At 38.4% G+C, this 17,810-nt stretch overlaps 1 protein-coding gene across 4 annotated transcripts in view; it reads right to left on the reverse strand.

The window, feature by feature from the left end:
• Window positions 1–17,810, reverse strand: part of LOC139475147 (doublecortin domain-containing protein 2C-like) — a 125,866-nt gene that overhangs the window by 32,997 nt on the left and 75,059 nt on the right. For 3 of the 4 annotated variants that reach the window (XM_071258543.1, XM_071258597.1, XM_071258438.1), the window contains exon 2: window positions 4,122–4,176. In XM_071258543.1, the coding sequence (XP_071114644.1) occupies window positions 4,122–4,176 (55 nt within the window). Of the gene's footprint in view, window positions 1–4,121; window positions 4,177–10,454; window positions 10,848–17,810 lie in introns of those variants that run through there. The other variant, XM_071258485.1, reaches the window with a different exon arrangement.

Genomic DNA, 17,810 nt, shown 5'->3' on the forward strand with positions numbered 1-17,810 from the left:
GATTGTTGTGAAAGTTGACAAGTAGGAAATTATCCATGCTTCCAGTACTCAACAAATAATGATACTTCAAGTGAAGCAGTTTCGGATATAAAGTCAAGAAAATCAGGAAAACCATGCACAGTCTTTGCCAAAAAAATGTTGGCATGTTTTAAGATTTTCATGACCTGGTAGTGGCTTGGGCAACAAACATGACAACTCTTCACAGTCTTGAAACAGATTAATTAAGAAACAGAAACTCGTGGGGGGTCATGGTTGCTAGGTGGAAGAAGCCATGTTGAAACACTAGCCCCAATTAAAGGAGGCTGTATAGATTTTCTGCAGGAAGCACATGTATAAATCTACTGTCATGCTACTCTCAAGGACACACAGAGAATTAATGTACCTCTTAGCAGAGACATAATCATTGTGCCAATGTTGGCACTGGTGCTTGGAAGAAGTCCTTTGGATTAATGGAGCTATCCCTACAGTTAGAGGTTTTGTTACATTTACAGTGCATTAATCTACATGACAATGAAGTGATATTCCGTCATTCTTGGCGTATTGAAGTCGCAAAATTGGGTATCATTTGTGCATGGGGATCTACTAGTTCACCACACAAAAGTACATGTACCAAGTCTCATTTCTTGAAACTTTCAAGCGAAAAGGCTGATTTAGTGGGGAGGAAAGGTAGTTTCTATAATATGACTAGGTTTAATGTTTTTTGTCACAAATATTGCCTTCAGCATGTTCAGAATTTGTTTCTTTCAAGATACTTGTTTTAATATACTCTATAAATGATTTTATCCCATATTAATAGTTAACTGTAAATCTCCTTTAAAGTCTGAATGATGTCACACTAGAAACGATGTCATAGCTAAAGATTGTTGATATCAATTTCGGTTGTCTAAGGCAGCGGTCGTGATCAATGAATTTTTCTAAAGAGGAGCTCAAATAGATTAAGAAATAATGGGTAATAAAGAAATTATTACACTCCATTCTGTGTTGTATAATATTCATGCTAGCACAATAATCTATATATTCCAAACCTCTTGCTATTGCTAAACTAAAAAGACATGATGTTATCACCTGAGCATGCCGGGGGGGGGAAGAGAGCAAGGGACACATAGTTTTGAAAAGGAATGATGATGATATATGTTTATGATCTGAAATCCCCCAATCTACAGTACTGTCACCATAGTTAATCCTAACATGCCCATTGCATCTCAGAATTATTGATATAAACTAAAGCAATAAATGATCATGGTTAATTGAATATCTTACAGTTGGTAGCTTTAAACATCACCAGGCAAGGAACTGTTCAAGAATACTAAACACAGGGAAAAAGGTACAGTCTTATTAAATTCAGATCTGACCCATGAAGATCTGGGGTAGAATATGTCTTCAGCAATCCATGCTTACGTAAAAGGTGATATGCTTGTACAGATCGGTCAGGCTCGCTGACCTGGTTGATGCATGTTTATGTGGATTGATGCTCATGATGTTAGTCACTGGATTGTCTAGTCCAGACTTGATTATTTACAGACCGTCGTCATATAGCTGTAATATTGCTGAGTGGGGCGTTAAACAACAAACAAACAAAACATCCAAATCTTAGTGCTCGCTTCAACTACACCAAAGCTTTGTGTAGCGGTAGTAAGCATTAAGATTGGATTTTAATGAGGTTTTATTTACCCAGATTGTACAAATCATCCTGTAATGTCGTGATTAACAAATTTCAGGACTAACAAATCATGGTAAGGAATGACGTTTCTTTCCAAGCATAAATACACCCCAAACAAGACTTTCTGAAAGGGAGGATTCTCAGGATTCACAGGGTCCTGACTAACCAATCGTAAACACAAAACATTCCCTGGAATATTCACAGTACCTTTTTTTGATCACAGTATATAACAGACATAAAGAAAAAAACACAAAGTATCATCATGAAGTCATCCAACCCAGCACGTCAATAATCATGCCATGATTAACGACTGTGCCTGCCGGGTCTGCTTTTAAAAAACCAAATTACACGCAAAGTGTAACAAACTGCTGCCAGCACGGAGACAATACCTGTGGTAGGGCTACATGACTGTTCAATAACCTTGATTGATTTTCAATCCATGATTCTGTGACTGAGCAATCGGAACAAAGACGCTTATATTGATAGCAAAGCAAATCGAAGCTCCACGGGGAAGAAAGATTGCTGGGAGGGGAGCAAGCAGAGAACGGCCATCTTGGGATTTGCAATACAAGGGGAAAAAAAGTCAGCACCTTTGGCCAATAAAGTGTTAAGGCTGACTCAGTTCACATTTACTTCAGTCGAACATGGCTACAGGTCTGGTTAGATCAACTAATAATAGTCCATATATAAGACTGAACACTACTGAAAAGGTTTTTTCATGACTGCTTTTAAAGTGAGATAAATATAGTCTGTAGAAGTCGGCTTGTCTATAGACGTGTTAAGGGTGTGGAGTCTGTGTCACTGCTAGCAGCACAGTAGAATGAATACACCTGACTTTCTCTACTGTTACCGTACCTTTCAATTACCACACTGGTGCCTCAAAGAGCTTCTGTATGACTTGTTGAGGTCTGTGATATTGGCATGCTTGAACTACATTAAACTATGGGGGGTCACACAAAAAAATATTGTTCAAAACCAACAACCTTTTCATCATGTTCATGAGGTAGAAATAACCAACATTCAGTAATATATATATGTATAATGTAATATACACACTATTCAACATATGAAACTTCATAAAACTTTGTCTTCCCAACTCAGACTTCATATAAAATAATTACTAAGTAGCTATTTCATGGTATATTCATGTTAACACATAATGACATATTATTAATCATGATTAAAAGTTGATATTACACAAAATGACTCACAACACAGGGTGATTCTTGACAGCACTATAAGCAAAGAACTTCTCTTATGAATAAATAAAAAACATTATCAAGTGTATGCAGTTTATGAAATGGTATTCCTTTCTGTAAGAAACTGTATGGCACACTTCTATAACAAACATGCACTCTCTGTGAAAAAATATGGATTTCAATAGTCTCATGAAAAAAAGAAACTAAATTGATAGCGAAGCAAATCAACTATAAAGGAGGTTATTCGGTCTTTGATTCGGTCAATAAGCAACAGATATAATCTAAGGACGGGCCATACCAAGCCATGTTATCATAACAGGATTCTGAAAAGGGCCCCTGACTTTCATCCTGAAGTTTCTAACACTTAGTTGAGGAGGAACCTGGAATCCTGAACAACTTGATCGAGCTTAGAGTTCCATTTCCATATCCTCATCACAACATTAAGCCTAATATGACAGCTCTCCAAATGTATCTATGTGTGTACATAGTTGAGTGACACTGGGATTGAGTGTTGTTGAAAGTCATTCCTGTAGCATCAAGATGGGGACCGCGGAAAAAGACTGCACACTGTACACAAATCAGGTCTAGCTGTCTTTAAGTAAGACCTTCTGCCTCCAGAACTCGGCAACATGCTATATACCTAGAGTAACTTCAGCTTCTTGTTAAAGATTTGAACATGCATGTTGCTATTGACCCCAATAAAAAAAACACAACTTGGTTTTAAGTGTCAGGGATTTGGGTTTTGACATTTCATAGGCGGATCCAGAGAGGGGGAGGAGACAGGGGTTCCGGGACCCCCCTTTTGAAAATCAGACGTAGTATGTTGTAGGCAGTAAAATTATCTGAGACAAGATTTTGATATTTTTGATCCCTGCCTTTTTAAAAAATGCTGGATACACCCCTTGCATTTGAAGAATATTTCAGTTATGTCCCAGCCCATAGGCTTAAAGTGGGAGGAAGGCCAGATGTAAAGCAGGTTTTAAGACGTGTAAAAGTCTAACAACTTCGGTGAAACCCAGGAGCATGGGTAAGATGCTCACAAACCTAGTATAGTAGTAACATTATCAGGGTGAACCTGGGATCTAAACCCACAATCATAGGATTCTGGAACGCCTAAGGGATGCAACTCTTTACAGTCAACTGCAGCCCACATATATAATTCTGTATGAATACATGACCTCGGAAACGAAACAAGGATCACACCACCACACACCGATACTTCAGTAAAATGTTGCAGGCATGTGTGAGTGTTGTGTACTTACATCTAAGTAGTTGACGGGCGGCCTTCTCCGTGGCGTCGTTTCTATATCTGTGTATCTGCAAGATGAGAACATTACATCAGAAACTGGTCATGTTCCTGAAGGCAATGACATACATGATCAGTATGTTCCCTGCTGAAACAAACCACAAACCATAACGTGTATTTCTCCACCAAGTCCTGATCAGTTCATATCTTCTTGTACTGATGAAGCTGCTCTAAGTTGTTATACAGGCACAACAGGTTTGATTGATTACATGTATGTTCTTGTCTTTTTAGTGTCCTAATTAGTGTATTTGCCTTGTCAAATCTTGGCATATGGACCAAGAAAATCTGTCAACAAGAAAACAAAAATGTGACTGGACTCATAATATACTCACCATCAAAAGAAACGCAAATACCCTAATGTTGGTTGATATGAGTAAGTAAAGTAAGTCTTCATATATTAACCAACATGTATCTCATGTATGGTGAACCGATGCTTGTGTGACATCATAGATCCATGAGATTTGCCTTGTGCATGATTAGCGTGTAAAGTTTGGAAATCACATGCAGCATATCGTGATAAGAATAAAGTCACTCTGTGGTAACACTTGGCTGATTATTAGTATTGTCGTTAATTGGTACACGTTGCAAACATATTCTATTCTCTATATGTGTCTATGGTTCACGTTTCTTTTGGCGGTCAGTATATATTTCGTTTGACCGATGTTTAGATTGGAGCCTCAAATTGACACCCTCACAAGTATAATAGCTGGGCCGGCATTGTAGTAAGTGGTACGACTACTGGTTGATCACCCCCCTATGAGCCAAATATGAGTGTTATGGACCCTGCGACACAGGCAGTAATAGACATGTTGTATGAGAATAATCAATGTAATGACTGACACTGCTGAGAATCATGCTGACAAACATATTCTGGCACCTGGCTATTTCATGCTCCATGTACAACCACTTCCTATTGTCATCCTTCACAGGGAACCATCTGAGTCCACTGAAGGCATGTTGATTCAGCAGAGTGGCTGAACCAGAGCCAGATTGTATGTTTGTGTAGGACTCTCAGAAACAGCAGGACACATCAGGCAGAGCCTGGACTAGCTCTGGTGTCGGTCAGGTAAAACATGTCATTCTAACATACAGCAGGAGGTTGAACTATTCACTGTCCAGGTGATGGTTAGGTCAAGCATGATGAAGCATTACTACTATATGTTTGGAATTACATGAAGCATGGTTGATTGAAAAAGCATTAACAGTCAATCATGTTGTTAGTGGGGATGTACCCAATCTGTCTCCTCTCCTAATGTGATTAAATTCTCTCTCTCTCTCTCTCTCTCTCTCTCTCTCTCCTCTCTCTCCTCTCTCTCTCTCTCTCTCTCTCTCTCTCTCTCTCTCTCTCTCTCTCTCTCTCTCTCTCTCTCCTCTCTCTCTCTCTCTCTCTCTCTCTCCATCACAACTTGCATATTTCGTCCCATTGGACAAATTACTTGATTACTTGTTGATTAAAGCATGACAAATATAGCCTGTCATTGTTTACACCAAGAATGTGTCTGAAGCATTTATCATCATGGAGGGAGTCGAGTTGACCTGCCAATCATTTTGAACTTGAAGGATATTATCAGCAGAAGGTCAGCTGATCCAGCGACTCCATGAAATATGGGATCAGGTCTCACCACTCTGCCAAACACATTGCTTGTATTCATCATGTCATAAAACAAGAAAACCTAGCAGTGTTCAAAATTGACCATTAGCATGATTAGGTGAAGGGGTCCTTGCCTCAACCCTAACTAAATGTTAACAGTTATAGATTAAGAGGATCTCTAGATTCAAACATTACAAGATAAAATCTTTCACCCTCCTAAATTTTGAACACTGCCTTGCGAATAACAAAGTTATTATCAGTATCATTCATCATGTTCATGATAAGCAGATGATAAGCATGTTTGTAAAAATCCACACTAGATAACTACATGTATCCAATACACTGTCATTGGCATCAACCACCTTGTTGTTGCCTTGTCCTCCGATCATATAGACCCCCCCATCATCACTTGTCAGGCTTCATCCCTAACGTCACTTGGTCACCCTCGTTTGTATGTTGATTTAATTAATCTCTGTAGATGTAATTGGCAGCCATATAACCATGTCCTACTAACTTGTTGATCACTAGTATCTTGCAAGCTACAACCTTCATACACTTTGGCCGTTACCCTATGATGGTTCATACTCCTAAGTGAGAGTCAATTTTTAATTATTTGATAAATTAAAAAGTATCAGATACACTGAACTTGATAACTGAATCTGTCCATATATATTTCACAAAACATAATATAGTTAGCTTCAGAATATTTATAGAACATTTATATGCATATACAAGAACTTACTTTAGAATATGCATAAACTTGATCTAACCACACGGTGTGTTGTACTTACTAGTGTTCAAAATATATTTGTACTGGACAGGAGGTCTTACAATAAGCATTTTAACTGCAGTGTTAGAAATGACTGGGAGCAAGGGGACCTTGAAATTTTCATCTGCTGTATTTAACCTGGCACCATCATTAATGAATTTTTTTAACTTCAGAGTTATGAAAAAAGGCCATATGACTTTAATTTTGAACACCCATGTGATAGATGGAGACTATCATGAAAAAAGTACTTGATGTAATATTGCTGATGAAAAGAATAGCAATATTGGATCAAAAATAAAGTGTTCAATAATTAGCTTAAGGACATATGATTAGAAAGCTGTAACCATCAACTGCAAGCAATCAATTTCTCTTGAAATGCTAATCCTACATGCGTTGCGGATTAGCTAAGCTGGTGGGTAGCTGAAACATACTAACTGGCTCTGTAACACATCACTAAGCCTGCTCCCTCACAGAAGTTGGCTCAATATGACGAATGGCCACCTGCCAAAAGCCACACAACCTTGACTTAATCTCCTACCACAGACAAAGCAAAACAAGCAAAGTCTCCTAACCCTCCTAATATAGAGACATTGCAGGCAGCCCAATATTATATAGGTTTTTCTTCCTCATCTAAAGGTTCAGTCAAGCGTACAGTACTAATCGCAATCCCAGCTTGGTAATGAAGTACACACAATACAAAACAACACTTAGGTATTTAATTTCAACAGCTGACCCCAAGAAACTTCTAAATAATCCAACCGAAATGCAAGACCCAATAGTTTCGGCTGAATTATTCTCTGGAACAGACAGTTTGGTATGTGTTGTAAGCTGTAACTGTAATTTAAATAATCTACTTCTGGAGATCAGGAGATACAAATCTGTGTCAATCAACTTGGTGTCAGTGTGTCTGAATATACATATTGTTTTCAATTAACTCCTTGACTTATACAAGAACACTGAAATAAATTTGACTTGACCTGGGTTTTAGTCAAGCGGTTAACATTAAGACTGGGAATATTATAAATGAAATTGTCAAAGCCAGTATGTTATGATTACCATCAAACTAAGTAACTAACTCCAGAATATTCCCAGCATGAGTGAATGAGTAAGTTCAGGTTTATGCTACTTCCACAGTCTGACCAGGCAGGATCCCAGCAATATCACCCAGGACGCGCTACACAGAACCCATGCTACTAACTGGACACAGGTCTTCAGTGTATGTGTGAGAAAATGACTGAACCATCATTGATACACCCTTCACAGTAAAGCTATCACACTACAAATAGCTTGCAACTTTAGCCTCTATACAAACGACACAAAAGGAGAAGAATTTTCTGGAATATGAGCAGCACGCAGTGATGCTGCTTGACACAAATGCCATTAGGACATTTCTATGATTTTAGCAAATTTTGATAGGGCATTCCTCTTTACCAAAACTGAAAAATATCTTCTGGATATTTTGAATGACAACAGGTCAATTTCCTGGAAAACTAAACAATCTGAAACCTTGAAAATGTTGAAGTAAAAAACTTTATTGTTCGATAACAAAGATTATTACATACAATAAGGTTACTATATGTCAACAGTTACTGTTTATGATACAAATTAGGGCTGGGACCCGTCCAAATTTACTACCCGGGTACCCACCCCCCTATTACCCGACCCTACCCCAGTACCCGCTATAGGTATCAAGAGGTAGGTACAAAATGTCCAATTGGAAAAAGTTTCACCTAAGCTCTGGTAAAATGTGTTTAGATACATGTATGAAACGATCTGGTGTATACACTGAAGTTGACTGAAGTATTTTTATTCAAACATATAAAATTTAGAAAGAATGGGTGTAGTAGTCAGGAAAAACTGCGAACATTAGTGACTTGTAGTTTAAACATAGAGTTTTAGATACTTTTTGTCATTAAACAATATATCACGTTACTGACCACTGGTCTGGGTAGTCCTGTGGGTACCCGAGTCCTCCGTAGTACCCACCCGGCCCGAGTACCCGACTTACCCGTCCCAGCCCTAATACAAATAGTATCTTGTACCCACTTTGTCTTAACACCTCTACCAATATCATGTCAGTATGTGTATGTACACTACATCTCAGATCCATTTCATCCCTTCCCTCAACATGCTCAAACTCACTTTTCTTTGAAAATTAATCAGACTTGTTCTTTTGGAATAGACAAATGCTTACATTCGTTTACAAGTTACAACCTCACATCATCCATAGGGGAAGTTTTACCCTGATAATAGAACCAGAAAATACATACATGCAGCGGTAGAAACTAACAGGTTTGAACCACTAGTCCTTATAATGATAACATATAGCAAAACCCTTAAAAAGGGCAAATTTCTACTAGTCCTTATGATACCTTAACAACTGGTCAGTTTGGCAAGGACTACAGGACTAGCGCCAATTTCTAACACTGACATGACAAGTTTGCAAATGGTTCAGTTTTACCTTATTTGTTATTTACCCCATATATTGGCTAGTGTAAGCACTTTACAAGGCAAGTGCTCCACCAGCCCTGGTCATAAATTACTTCTATGACTACTGGAGGTCCATATCTGATTGAAACATTCTTGAGTGTTCATATCTTGTTTCAGGTGCTAAACTTTTAAATACATTTGTCAACAGTGTTAAGACATTTATTAGTTTATTACCATAGGGCAGTTGGAACCTTGTTTTGCTAAAGTAATGTTTATCAGAACTCACTACAAAGGCGAGAAACTGACAACTCGAAGTAGCAATTAATATGTGAAACATGACACATTCTTGACACAAGACTGGAAAAATGTTTAAGCATTATATCCACCTTGTTCATTAGGTTTTTTTTGTGATCAAATTGTGAATTCCATTTACATTGCCAGAGAAAATTAAGAAAAGGAAATTATGATTGTAAAATAAAATAATAAGATGAAAATTGATACGTTAATAAACAGGTTTGAATTTTCTATGGCACTGATTGTCATTCAAAATGTACTAAAAACTTAAATTATTTCAAATTTTGTAATGATAGTATGTCCTATCAATAAGTTGATAAAATCACTAAAATGACCTAATGCTTTTTGTCTCTTGGAAAATCACTGATAAAACTCATTATCAATACAAAATATCCTGTATACTCCTCGCACTTGTTACTGCTTGAATTCATTTAATTAGTTTCAATACAAATGATCCATTTCCCTAACACATGCCTGATAAAATCTTAGCGATAGTGGTTCACAGGTTCGATGGTACTGCAGTTTCTAATTAACTGGTAATAGTCACATAGGACAACTACGATGCTTGTAATTAGCCTGACAATTATGTTGACAGACCAAGGAGCTATTGCAATTACAGAATCAATCACACCTCACACAACCCACTTCATGAGTATGTTTTAGCTACAGAGGGAGATATACCGGAAACCTGTCCATCAATTCCCCAGATATAGCAAACCCAGGGACATGCCAATTACTCTGAATTGAGGCATCTCAAAACAAGTGTTTGGTTACTGAAAAAAAAAATGAAACTCAAATCATTCTGCAGGTGTAATTCAGATATTCCATTAAATAACCTATTTCAACTATTTTATTTAAAGTTTATTAAACTATTTATTTGATTAAACATATCAAGTTGGTAACTGTTATAGTGGTGTGAAAGTTATTGTGTTCATACATGCTCTAGGCCTAATGCATGATCAAGAAGTTTAACACTGTAAATCTATAACAATGGGTTTGCATTTAATATTTGACTCGTGCTGGGGTTAATAATCAGTATTCATTCAACACAGATTGATACATGCAGTGTGTAATTTCTTGTCTACCTTTAACAAACGCTAATTTTTAACACAGCAAGCGAATAACATGAATAATATCATATTTGTATCAATGTGGGGAAATCAAATTGTGATTCAACGTTAATAATTTTAAAGGTATAGCCTTACTTTAACTTCTTGAAACGTTCTTGTTTCGCTGCTACGTAAACTCCTCCTTCCTCAAGGTGATCGAAATCTGTGACCCTATGTCCATGAAGAGGGGTGTATATTCGCCTAACAGCACCATCTTTTAATTTCACACTATCCGTGATAGCCCCAAGAAAGGCATCAAAGGTCCGAACATGCCTCTTGTTCCATCGAAAGACGTGTCCAGCAAAATGTGAATCGCCATTTCTGTAAACTTTAAACTGTTTTGCATGTTCAAGATCTCGCACTTGAATTGGTGGTAGCGTCCTGTCTGCATCGGGAGCACCAGACATAATCGATCACAATTTCAGTAAAATTTCAAGCAAATAAACACAACATTGACATCTTATGACAGCTAGCGATCCTCCGCAACGACCTTACTTCCGCTAAATGCAATGCTTTGTGGGATGGGATTTGTTTACGTTCTGTGACCTCCGACCCACGTCGCTATGGAAACCGCGTCGCGTGCGAAACGGTGGGCTCAGAAGGGAAAGATATTGTCGATGACAAATGAATGGATATTTTTTTAATACAATGCGACTTGCACAAGAGATATGTGACAGGCGGGTTACGTTTCAATGAAACATAAAACTATAACTATCAAACTGTAGACGAGTAATATTCAGTGAATCAACGCTACTTTAAAGGCCTTTTACAAGAAGAAAAAACAGTATTAGATCTACCAAAACACAAACGAGGGTGTCAACCCGCGCTCCCTAGGTATACCCGGCATACCACTTAATTTGTCTTTGATTCCGATTTAAGAGCTCTTGAGACATAACGGTGTACACAGCTGGTACAAGTATATTAGACTGAGATTTCACATTAAATGCATGAGGCTAAATTAGAACCGAATATTTTATTGATTTGTCATTGTGCAAGTGAAAAAGATGAAAAATATATTTCAACACTGAAGTATAGTCATCTTTGTACCAGATAAAATAAAAAAAATGGCAGCGGACTGTAGTGCGGCATCCGTAATACCACATAAGAGGGCTCCTCGTCCGGCGTACATAATGGGGTTGCCATCCTCACAACTGGAGGGACATTTGCCAAACTTACATTTTGTAGAGAGTTGTGAAATACCGGACTGCTATTTCGTGGATAAAATATCTACAACTGTCAGATTCTATATGAAATCCACTATACTACTTTGACAATTTTGCATCCTCGGGGAGAGAGGATCACGTGTTAAAAAAGGAATAGCACTTAATTGAGGTTGGTCGTTAAAAAAGAAACGGAAATGTCGAACCCGGTTGTTCGCAGAGACTGTCGAATTGGTTGGGCTCGATCCAATAAATAGTGCACTGGGCATTTTTATGCATTTAATACATTGAAAGTGCATGCCTAAGTACTTGCTACTTAAAACATGCATTGTCCGCGGGAGTGTTTATAACGCACGTTAATATACGACCACCGTTTTACGACCATTAGGTTGATAGCATGATTAACGTTGTGTAGGAATCACAGTCCGTATCTAAAAATAGACGCCCTCATGCATATTCACGATGGTCATGAATATGCATGAGGGCGTCTATTTTTTAGATACGGACTCCTGTGATAGGGAATATCCTCATTCCCAATATCCATAACTGCTCCCTGATATCCAGCACGCAACACATGATGGCAACCACCGTGAAGATCCGGGTTAGAATAGGTCTTCAGCAACCCATGCTTGCCGTAAAAGGCGACTAGCTTTGCTTGTCGTAAGGGGCGACTAACGGGATCGGGTGGTCAGGCTCGCTGACTTGGTTGATGCATGTCATCGTATCTCACTTGCGTGGATCGATGCTCATGATGTCAATCACTGAATTGTCTGGTCCAGACTCGATTATTTACACACCGACGTCATATAGCTGGAATATTGCTGAGTGCAGCGTTAAACAACCAACCAACCAACCAACCAAAGTTATGGAATAGCTACTGGTCTCCATGGGTGTATACCTTCATTGGGACTACTATTTTGCCGACACACGAGTATATGGTGTCACATAGCACATCGTGTGTGAGACATTGGTCCAGCAGTGATCTTACAAAACACGACAATCTTCCCATTGGGTACTTGCCATTTTTGTCCTATCTTAAAGAGTAAGTAAGATATGCAGATTGTCATGTTTCATTTTACCAATATCCATGTGCGCACCATGCAAATAACACTATACTCGTGTATGGGCAAAATAGTAGGCCCTACTGAAGGGATCCTTCTAAGGCTATGAATAACTAACTTAGATCACACATAACATGGGTGAGCAAGCTACTAATCTGTACAGCCTCAAATATCTAGACTATGTGTAATAATAATATTATAATATGTATGAAACACGCTGAGGACATATTAACTAAAACAGAGACATAATTTAAGTATATATTTGGTTTTCTGAATATATTTTTACTATCGGTTTGAACTTTTTTTTTCTGGATTAAATAAACCTTTAGTAATACGTGATATTTATAATTATTTAAGCAATTTGTAGACTCACATATAACTTGTACACATCATAAACGAATTGTGGAAATCAAAGTGAGAAATAGTATAATTAATGATATCATTAAGTCTGAAATTAATTAAAAATATCACAAGAAGTTCTTAGGAGATATCAAGCGAAATACGAGACCTCAAATCATACATAGTTAATTTGACTATAGTTAATTTGTCATGCCACGGCAGACTAATTATAGTCATATGACAAAATGCTACGAGAGATAGTAATATGAAAGAAATCGGGTGTTCTTTAACTTCTCATAGGTCTGAATAATATATATATATTATTCAGACCATAACTGAATAACGGACATGAAGTAGTAAGGAGAACTATGACGTCACAATACCAAGGTGACAATATACATATCACATGTACACGGAGAGGTAGGTTGCAAGTCAAAAGGGCTGACTAGTCACCTAGACACCTACTCTCGAGTAGTTCACAACCGCTATAAAAAAGACATCTCCTATAATTTATATGATGCTTCCTTTCCCAATGCTATGATTAGATAAACTATATCAGCTAACATTATCTAAAGAAAGGCATAAATCCAGTCAAACAGAATCAAAATAAATCTCCAGAAACACACTTTATGAACCTAACTAATCAGTCTTAACCATTATGCATTGAAATGAAAGTAGACCATTCCTATTATGTATCATTAATGTTTATTGAACCGGAACAAGTCACTTTGTGGAGATGTTCACAAGTCTTAAGTTGATATAAGTTGGTATAACATTTTGTCTATATCTTGTATTTATCATCATCATCATCATCATCATCATCATCATCATCATCATCATCATCATCATCGTTGTTGTTACGATAGACATATTAGGGGACTATGTATGTATACATACATAGTCCCCTAATATGTATATACTACGCAGCGCATGGACTGCCTGACGCCAGTATTAATTTGCGTGTGAAACGAAGGGATTCCAGGTTCGGGGGACATTGGTAGCGTTGTAAATGTTACTCCCTCACTTAATAAGATGCACATCAGCCTATAGCAGTTATGGGTACCATCATTAACACAAAGACTATCTCTTAGTTTCACACATGATAGTCGTAATGTCTAAAGACTGAAGCACAGCTCTCCATTAAAACGAAACTAGGATAAGGTAATGAATGTACTTCTTAATTACAACAAACAAATGTCCCCTTTAGTATACAACAAAATGCATGTTTTTCTAGTATTCAACTCAGATTAACACAGTTTGTCGTTACTAATATTTCGGCCGGACGGTATTTTACATTTCTTTGATAATTGTTTTAATTCCAGTGTAACATATACCGTGTGATACATTGATCATGTTAATAAAATATCATCTTATCTTACTAATAATTACATAATTGGGCTGGTTCGAACTTTCCGTGTTAAAATAGTAAAACTGTTTACGTCGAAATCCTTGCAGAATGGACACATAGCGTTTTACACGATACCATCCTATGTTGACTGTAGCTCATATGAATCTAAGTATCTGTCTACATACCATGTACACCACATGCCAGTAAAATGCAATTGGGCATGTCAGAATTTGAAACTTTCATAGGTGAATTCGACTCTTGATGCTGTTGTTCTCGGTACTACACATTTACTACATTTTAGCAGCACTGACACCCCACCTGTTTAATTATGACAGTAGTTTGTTTTGTTTGTTTGTTGTTCAAAGCCGCACTCAGCAATATTTCAGCTAAATGACGGCGGTCTGTAAATAATCGAGTCTGGACCAGACAATCCAGTGATTGACATCACCAGCATTGATCCACGCAATTGGGATCGATGACACGCATCAACCAAGTCAGCGAGACTGACCACCCGATCTCGTTAGTCGCCTCTTACGACAAACATAGTCGCCTTTCACGGCAAGAATGGGTTGCTGAAGACCTATTCTACCCCGGATTCTCACGGGTCTTATGACAGTAGTAAATATGGAGTTCATGATTTATCAATAAAAAATCTTAATCCGCACGGCACCACGAAATATAAATAAAATGTTACGTTAGTTTTGCTCTAATCCCGCTATCAGTATTATTTCATATTGTTATGGTGGAAAATATATACAATTCTGAAATGTTCCAAACTATATTGTATTATGACTACGAGAAGAAGATTGAAGAGTGTAGGTATAAACGAACGGGAAAACCATGCTTTTGTATATCCCCATTTTGTTGTAACATGGCGGGGGTTATCATGTACAATTCTATTTGGAGTTTTGAACAGTTCGACATATACTCAGTGGCGTACATAAGGAAGGTTCAAGTCGAGTTAAACAACGGATGAAACCACGGGAGCTGTAAATTCAAAGCACGTAAGGGCATGTCTACCGGAATAAAGAGTCATCCAGGGCTAGTGTTTCACATTAATGAATAATTAACCAAGCACACATACTGTTCGTACAGCTCGGTTTTCAAGTGTACGCCACCTGCAATCCTGATTAGGACTTGCCCGTTAATTTAGACAACATACCGGTATTACAAACAGCAATTCGATTATCTACTGGAATCTGACTGTCTGAATCATCTGAAATGATTTTCTGGCTCAAGATAAAGGCAACTCGCACTACTTATTTTTATGGCGTATTTGATTGATTTGAACATAACACGTCATTGTCTTTGCGAATTGCTTTCAGGTCTGTAGTCAGTTTGTCCGTAAACAAATGCATTCTGATATGATGACAACAAATCGTGGTTGTTGCCACCAAAGACTATCGTTTCAGTCAATATTTTCACCCAGTTAACGTAATTCTAATTCTTTTCAATTGCGACCCTTGAAGATTCCGGGGTAGAATAGGACTTCAGCAACCCATGCTTGCCGTAAAAGGTGACTATACTTGTCGTAAAAGGCGACTAACGGGATCGGGTGGTCAGGCTCGCTGACTTGGTTGATGCATGTCATCGATCCCAATTGCGTGGATCGGTGCTCATGATATTAATCACTGGATTGTCTGGTCCAGACTCGATTATTTACAGACCGCCGTCATATAGCTGGAATATTGCTGAGTGCGGCGTTAAACAACAAACCAACCAACAACCTACTTTTCAATTGCATCACATTCGAGTATCCATCCACTTAACGTATACCAACTTGCAGCAGGGACTCTACAACAACTATGTCCTTACAAAACGTTCAGCCATTCTAAGTTCCAAAATTGACTACGTTTTTATAAATTCAGGTCATTGTGCTATAACCTATTTGCTATTTAAGGTGATGATATAACTGTATATATTTTTGCAATTTACATGTAAAATGTAACCATGTGCAACCCTTTACAAACATGCAACAAACAAAAAATTATCATTATTATTATCGTTGTCGTCCTTATCGTCGTCGTCGTCATCATCATTACCAACACCACCAGCGGGACCATCGTCATCATAATATAACATTCTTAATCATCCCATCATTCTCAGTAGTAGACTTTCCATTGTCATGGTGATCATGAGTTTGCATCCGGGGCCTTACAATGCTTGATGCTCACAAACAACGATATCGTAGTTTGTGATTCCCGAGGGGCGGTCGGGTAGCCTAGTGGTTAAAGCGTTCGCTCGTCACGCCGAAGACTCGGGTTCGATTCCCGACATGGGTACAATGTGTGAAGCCCATTTCTGGTGTCCCCCGCCGTGATATTGCTGGAATATTGCCAAAAGCGGCGTAAAACCATACTCACTCACTCACTTGTGATTCCCGTGTACAATGTGCAGAGAAACTAATTTGGAGAGTAGTCGGAGAGTTACTATAACATTTCTGAAACTTAAACCCCAACAACCAATAATCTCCAAACTCAAGTTAACCTGTTATGGTACTTTGGTACGTGGTTCTAATCTAGAGTGTATGTACATTAGGACCCTCTCAATGACAGCAACGGGGGCACAGGTGGCCCAGTCGTCAAAGGCGCCGCGATTCGCTGTGCAGAGTTGCGTCCCGTGGACACGCCAGAAACCTATGATTGTCGGTTCGAATACCGATTCGCTCCGATTATGTTTCTAGGTTTGTCAGCACCATACCCGTGCTCGTGGGTTTCACCGAAGTGGTAAACGTCTGAAACCTGCATCAGTTCGGGCTTTCCTCCCACATTAAGCTGACACGCCGTGATATAACTGGAATACTGTTAAAAGCGGTGTTAAACACAACGTTCTAACTCATTACTCAGTGCAAATTGTGAAGATACACGGCACACAAAAAAAAACACTTGGATAAACGCCAGTATATCTACAAAATAACACATTTCATATCCTAACCAATTCCCGCATAGGTAGTTAGAAGTTGATAAAGGGTACTCATTGTTCTTTGAGAGTCTAACCTCTAAATCTGTCAGCTACATGTATGGTGCCGCGTAGTCGACACGACATTGTCTCGAATTGCGGACTGCAACATTGCATAGTTGGGTAGACAGGAACCCTCGAATGTACTACTTGCCCAACAACTAACTGTAATTCCATGTTTGGACACTAAGCTGACACGCAGGTTACCTAACCTCTAAATCTGTCAGCTACATGTATGGTGCCGCGTAGTCGACACGACATTGTCTCGAATTGCGGACTGCAACATTGCATAGTTGGGTAGACAGGAACCCTCGAATGTACTACTTGCCCAACAACTAACTGTAATTCCATGTTTGGACACTAAGCTGACACGCAGGTTACCATTGTGAGTAAACAGAGCACAAATACCTTTCAAGTTAATACGCTAATCCATACTGTGCTTCATGGCCTGGCCGACTTCCTGTAGGTCCTAAAGCTTTAAACAATCCCGGATTCCTCGTGGAACGAGTAACACTGTATCAAGTCCCCTGAATTAGACATTCCATGATAAAATAGGTGTCTTCCGTGATTATAGAGCACGCGCTTT

Source organism: Haliotis cracherodii, unplaced genomic scaffold (genome assembly GCF_022045235.1).
Source record: "Haliotis cracherodii isolate W230 unplaced genomic scaffold, xgHalCrac1.p SCAF_1, whole genome shotgun sequence".
Lineage (NCBI taxonomy): Eukaryota > Metazoa > Mollusca > Gastropoda > Lepetellida > Haliotidae > Haliotis > Haliotis cracherodii.